The sequence below is a fragment of the Arachis ipaensis genome, chromosome B08 (assembly GCF_000816755.2).
Source record: "Arachis ipaensis cultivar K30076 chromosome B08, Araip1.1, whole genome shotgun sequence".
Taxonomy (NCBI): domain Eukaryota; kingdom Viridiplantae; phylum Streptophyta; class Magnoliopsida; order Fabales; family Fabaceae; genus Arachis; species Arachis ipaensis.
The window spans coordinates 40259489-40266017 of NC_029792.2; the positions used below are offsets into that span (position 1 = coordinate 40259489).

Consider the following 6529-nt stretch of genomic DNA (forward strand, 5'->3'; position numbering starts at 1 on the left):
GCGTTTGAGTAGGCACACTTAAATCACTTTGCTCATTCTGGTAAACCTTTTTTTTTTAATTTCCCCACTTAAATCACCTCAAGTGAAGATATTTCTGGTGCTTTTTCCAATTTTAATCTGTACCCCGTACTAGGTATTTCAATTTGATTAATTTATTTATTTTTTTATATTAATATAATAATAATAATAGTTTTTTTTATTATGGTTATGAAATCTGGGTTCTGATTTTCTGGTCTTCTGAAGGATATGTGTGTGTGTGTGTGTGTGTGGTTTTTTTCCATTTTTTCTGAATTACTTAAAATGCACAAGTGTTAGCTTGGATCTTTGTCTTTTGGTTGGTCATTCTAATAAATGGGTTTGCTTGGTGGTTTAGTATTGAGGGTTGTTCTACCTGCTCTGTTTAACTGTTTTGAGGGTACGGTTTATAATATTAGGAGTATGGGGGTGGTTGTTGTTCTTTCTTTGCTGAGGTTGATGGTGCACCTCTGTCACTTAAATAGGACATGTTGCTACAACACTATGCCATTGCCCATGCTTTATTTTTCTTTTTTTTTTGTGTCTTAAAAAGTAGAATTTAAAACTTATTTTATAAGAAACAGGCTGAGTTGGCCGGTTAGAATTTGAAGTAGAATAAAGTTCAAACCACTCAAAGTTGGGTTAGGTTATTTAACCTTTTAAAAATAATTTAGCCAAATCAAACCAAGTCAATCTAAAATATACTGGTCAATGGTCAATTAAGCTTTCAAGCAAAGGGCCATGCATGTTGAAATGTCTTGTTCTGCATGCCAGTTACATCTTTCCAACATTGAAATGTCTATTTTCTTATTATTATCACTTTCTTTATATAGCCCAATGCCCTTTTTCATCTGTTTTCCTTTATTCACAAATTCAATATGTGATAAACAAAATTCTAATTAATAGCCATATTTATACACCTAAAATTTTGTTGTTTTGCCATTATCTGTTGAATTATTTAATTGCTGTAGCTGCTGCTGGGTCCCAAATCTGTTCGATTATATCAATTTAATTCTTGCTAAATGATGATTGTGCTAAATTCGTGGTTAAATGGTTGCATATGGCAATTACAATTTTTTTTTGTCTGTGATTTTTATAGTTATTCATGGTTAAGATTGAAGGCGAGAGTTTTTGTTTAAGGTCTTCCAAGCAGATTTTGTCAAAACGTGATTATGTCATGGCAAGGTACAATGCATACTTTAATGCTTTTGATTTGTTAGTTTTGAAGTTAGAATTTAACCTATTATATTTGTACTATAAATTCTATGTTTCTCTTTATTTGTTTTACCTCAATGGGTTTCTAGAGAATTACTTCTAAGACTAGGAACTATTTTCCAACCTAATTACAAGGCTTTGAAAGTCCTTTTCATTGCCCATTCCCTTTATAGCGAATAATACCCTTCCTCCTCTATTCTTGTTATCTTCACTTTGCGACCCCTTATAAATTTTCCTCCTAAAAAATTTAATAATTATCAATTAGGTTTTGTGATATGCCAAAGGATTGGATGGATCTACCGAGGTATAGTGAAGAGTATATCAATGGTGTTATTAGTTTTTTAGACTTTGCATACTCCAAGGGAGAACCGGATGGACGACAAATTCAATGTCCTTGTAAGAAGTGTTGTAACATTAATTGGTATAGAAGAGATGTGGTATTTGACCATTTAGTAGCCGACGGATTCGTTAAGGAATATAGAACATGGATTAATCATGGCGAATGGGCAATCCCGATGGCGATTGACGATGACACGGATGATGAAGAAGGTGCACGCGATGACATCGAAGGACTGCTTAATGATGCATTTGGAGATGTATCTCATGCTGAGGGTGTTACTGTAGGTCAAAATACAGAGGCTAAAAAGTTTTACAATTTAATAGATGGGGCAAGTCAAGAGTTATACCCGGGTTGTAATAAATTTTTTACATTATCTTTTACCATCCGTCTGTACTTGTTAAAGTGTTTGCACGGTTGGAGCAATGCCTCCTTTACTTCACTTCTTGAGCTATTGAAAGAGGCAATGCCTGACATTAACATACCTTCATCTTTCCATAAGACAAAGGCTATGATAAGAGATTTAGGGCTGGATTATAAAAAAATTGATGCTTGTCCTAATGATTGCCTCCTGTATAGAAAAGAACTAAAGGATAAAAAACAATGTCGTGTGTGTGGAACTTCTCGATATACTGAAAATTCTAGTGATAATAGCGAGAACCAACCTGACAAGAAAGGTCGTCCTATTCCTGCAAAGACTCTGAGATACTTTCCTATAATTCCAAGACTTCAGAGATTATTTATGTGCTCAAAGACGGCAGCTAGTCTGAGGTGGCATGATGAGGAGCGCGTAAAAAATGGGACATTAAAGCATCCTGCTGATGGCTTGGCATGGAAGAACCTTGATGAAATGGATAAAGAATTTGCAAAAGAATCTCGCAATATTAGACTAGGCTTGTCAAGTGATGGATTCAACCCATTTCGTAGCATGAACATTTCATGGAGCACGTGGCTCGTGATGCTGATGGTATACAACTTGCCTCCATGGATGTGCATGAAACCCGAATATTGTATGCTTTCTTTGCTTATTCCTGGGCCACAATCACCTGGTAAAGACATTGATGTGTATCTACAACCATTGATAGAAGACTTGAAGTTGTTGTGGGAAATAGGGGTCGAAACTTATGATGCGTCAAAGAATGAGACCTTTCAAATGCGGGCAGCTCTTTTGTGGATAATCAACGATTTTCCTGCTTATGCTATGTTGTCTGGGTGGAGTACAAAGGGAAAATTGGCTTGCCCTTGTTGCAACAAAAATACCTGTAGCTTACAACTAAAACATAGTCGGAAGACAGTTTATATGGACCATCATGTCTTTTTACCCATGGATCATCCATGGAGAACCAATACAAGGTCTTTTAATGGGAAGCAGGAATTAAGACCCCCTCCACATGTTATTGAAGGAGCCGAAATTTTTGAGATGCTACAAAATGTTGAGAATGTCTTTGGAAAGAAGCAAAGTACATCAAATAGTTTCCCATGGAATTGGAAAAAAAGATCAATTTTCTTTGAATTGCCTTACTGGCACGAGAACCCACTGCGTCACAACTTAGATATCATGCACATAGAGAGGAATATACCTGACAGTGTAATTGGAACTCTCTTGGATATCCCAGGCAAGACAAAGGACCATTTGAATGCTCGATATGACTTAAAAAATTTGGGTATCTGGAAAAATCTTCAACCAAAGGAGGTGAATAATGGCAAGAGAATAAAGTTGGCAAAGGCATGCTTTTCTATGACTGCTGCAGAGAAGTCAGTTTTTTGTGGTGTTTTGAAGACAACAAAGCTACCTGATGGTAGTGCTTCGAATATATCACGCTGTGTACATCTAGGAGAAAGAAAAGTTTCTGGGTATAAGACCCACGATGCTCAGTTCATGCTTCACTATTTACTACCAATACCGATTAAAAGCATCCTTCCTGATCATGTGGTCATTCTGTTGATTCGACTAAGTTCCTTTTTTCGTCGCTTGTGCAAGAAGTTCATCACACTGGAAGAGATAGATCTACTGGAGTTAGAGATTGTGAAAATGTTATGCCACCTTGAGAGGATCTTTCCCGCTAGTTTTTTTGACATAATGGTTCATCTTTCCATTCATTTAGCAAATGAGGTGAGATTGGAGGTCCGGTGCAGTTTCGTTGGATGTATCCTCTAGAAAGGTACATGTGTACATTAAAGTCATATGTTCGCAACAGAAGTCGGCCCGAAGGTTCTATTGCAGAGGCATATCTGGCTGAGGAGTGCTTAACTTTCTGCTCAAGATACTTGCATGGAGGTGTGCAAACAAGACTTAATAAACGGCCTCAGAATGATGATGATCCTAACGAAGACAAAGTTGTACCATCAAAGTTGTTTTCTAACAAAGGTCGTTCGTTAGGTGTGGGAAATGGAGAACCAATTAATCTAGATGACATAGCAATTGCTCAAGCCCATGTGTATGTATTACACAATTGTGAAGAAGTTGTAGATTATGTTAGGTAACTCAATTAAACTTTTTTTTTTATTTCGGTCAAGTTCACCCATATTTTTGTGATCAAACCTAACTATTATTAATTATAGAGAGCATAAGGAAGAGGTTAACAATCAGCGGGAAATAAAATGGAGAAAAGCAAAAGTTCACAACAAAACGTTCACGCAGTGGTTTGAAACTCGTGCAAGGGATCCAAATGTGCCTTCTTGGCTAAAAGAATTATCTCAAAGTCTAAGCTTTGTGGCAAGAAGATTTTCTGGATATATAATTAATGGATACAGGTTTCACACGGTGGAGAGTGAGGCAAGGAGGAAAACACAAAACAGTGGTGTCATATTAACTGCTTTAACTTCAAGCTTTGCAAGTGCTAAGGATCAAAGTCCAATCCAAGACAATGTAGCTTATTATGGCAGGTTGTTTGAGATAGTAGAGTTAGACTATTTTCGGCGTTTTAAGGTGGTCTTATTTCGGTGTGAGTGGTACGATGCTGGGAGAGATAAGTATGGTCTTACATTTGTTCACTTCCATAAGAAATGCTTCCAAAATGAACCTTTTATACTAGCATCTCAAGCACATCAGTGTTTTTATGTGCAAGATCCATATGAACATAACAAACATTATGTTATGGAAATTGTCCCAAGAGATTTATTTAAAACAAGCGACGAATCTGAGTCTGAGGCCCGTCAAACACACTATAGTGAACAACACGAGCGTATAACGAGCCCTGCCATACCAGCTGATGATGGTGAACTTATTCTGGAGAGGACTGATTTACGACCCACGGTTATTGAAACGGTTCCCCAAGTGACTTCTGTCCAAGAATATGAGGCAGACTTCATTGGAGATTCTGATTCTGATTGGTCATCCTAAGCAATTTATTGCATAATATGTACATATGTATACTTAAGTTTTCTTTTTCACCTTTTTATTTGTAAGTAATACTTATTTTCCTGTTAATTTGTCAGTCTCTTACATATTTCTTATATTGATTTTGATGGGTATATTGACTCTACTTATTTTTCAGTCTCTTCCATTTATTTGTGTAGGAATAAAGAATTTATTGATCTTAAAGCTACATCAAGTAAGAATTTGCTTAGACAATTTGAGGCTAAGAGACAAAGGATTGTAACTGAATGCAAGAAATATGAAATGGAAGCTGCAGCTGCTAATGACAAGGAGAAATCTGAGTGAAGGGTGGATGAACCGGAAAGTCAATTGGAGATGCGTGCAACCAAAGGGCAGAAGATATCCACGTCAAAGAAGTTGGATTTTAGTCATCTGCGAAGCACATTCGATTCTATTAGAAAAAGGATTAATTCCACGCCTACCACCTTGGAAGTATAGCCAAATATTCCTTCGCAACAGCCAGAAAATAAAAAGAGAAAGGAGCTATTGCCTATGCCTACTGTTGAGAAAGTCAAGAATGGAGTGCAGGGTGAGAAATCAACACAAGGCTTAAAGAAGTCTAAGCCTACAAACATGGAGAAGATGAACTTCCAAGGAAGCTCGAAGCAATTCGTAAAAGGAATAGCAACGTGTCAACAAGTCTAAGCCAAGAACTGAGTTGTCCAAGTTCTACTCAACTCACAATCAACCAAGGGCAATAGCAGAATTTTTAACTCACAGATGAAGAGACTTAAACAGGGCAAGATGACACAACTTTGCCTTCTCCTGAAACTACCCCACAACCTGAAAGTGTAATGTTTGAGCAAGGAATATCAACAAAGGGTAAGAGGATGCCAGGAGTAAAGGCTACAACAATTTATGAGTTCTTAAAGAAAAATGGGATAGACGTGGAAATTGAAGGACCAAGCACTGAACTAAGTGAGGACGGGGAAGAAAGCATGGCACTTGATAAAGACTATTATCAACATGTGATGGAGGACATTGATGATGAAGAAGGTACTGTTTTGCTATTTTTCTATCTTCTCTTATAAATTGTAATGCTTCTTTTTTCAATTAGCATCACTAATTAGTCCTTAATCTATTTCCTAATGAATGAAACTAGGAGAGCCAAAGAAGAAGAAAACCCGTGGAAAAACAACTTGCAAGGAGATTTATGCAAGGACTATGGAACAGCGGGAAGAAGTCACTTTTGATATTGGACAGCCCGTAGGACCAACCGACCAAAGTGTTTCTAATTTAACTAGTTTTGTTGGCACTATTGGTAGAAATAAAAGATTCGTAAGCCTTTTGTACACTAGTTGGCATGCTGTTCCTTCTAAAGCTAAGAAGTTCATGTGAGATTATGTTAATGTAAGATACTTGGTAATTATTGATTTCAAGTTTTTTATTCAGCACAAGAGCAATTAACAATTACTTATAATCATGCAGACCAAGTTTATCCTCCCAGACAGTGCAGAAAAGTGGGTAATGCAAGCGATTCGAGATGCTTGGAAGCGGTTCAAAGAAAAGATTAAGTAAAAGCACTTTGTTCCCTATGATACTATTGAAGATATGGTGAAGAATCGACCCCCACAAGTACCACA

The 6529-nt window shown here is 36.9% G+C and overlaps 1 protein-coding gene and 1 long non-coding RNA gene across 2 annotated transcripts; both read left to right on the forward strand.

Moving 5' to 3' along the window:
- On the forward strand, window positions 1746-3725 carry LOC107610964. Its single transcript, XM_016312939.1, has one exon. It carries the CDS (start codon window positions 1746-1748, stop codon window positions 3723-3725), a length of 1980 nt encoding a protein of 659 aa, XP_016168425.1.
- On the forward strand, window positions 5819-6221 carry LOC110265483. Its single transcript, XR_002351627.1, has 2 exons — window positions 5819-5942; window positions 6049-6221. It is a non-coding gene; the product is annotated as an uncharacterized LOC110265483 (long non-coding RNA).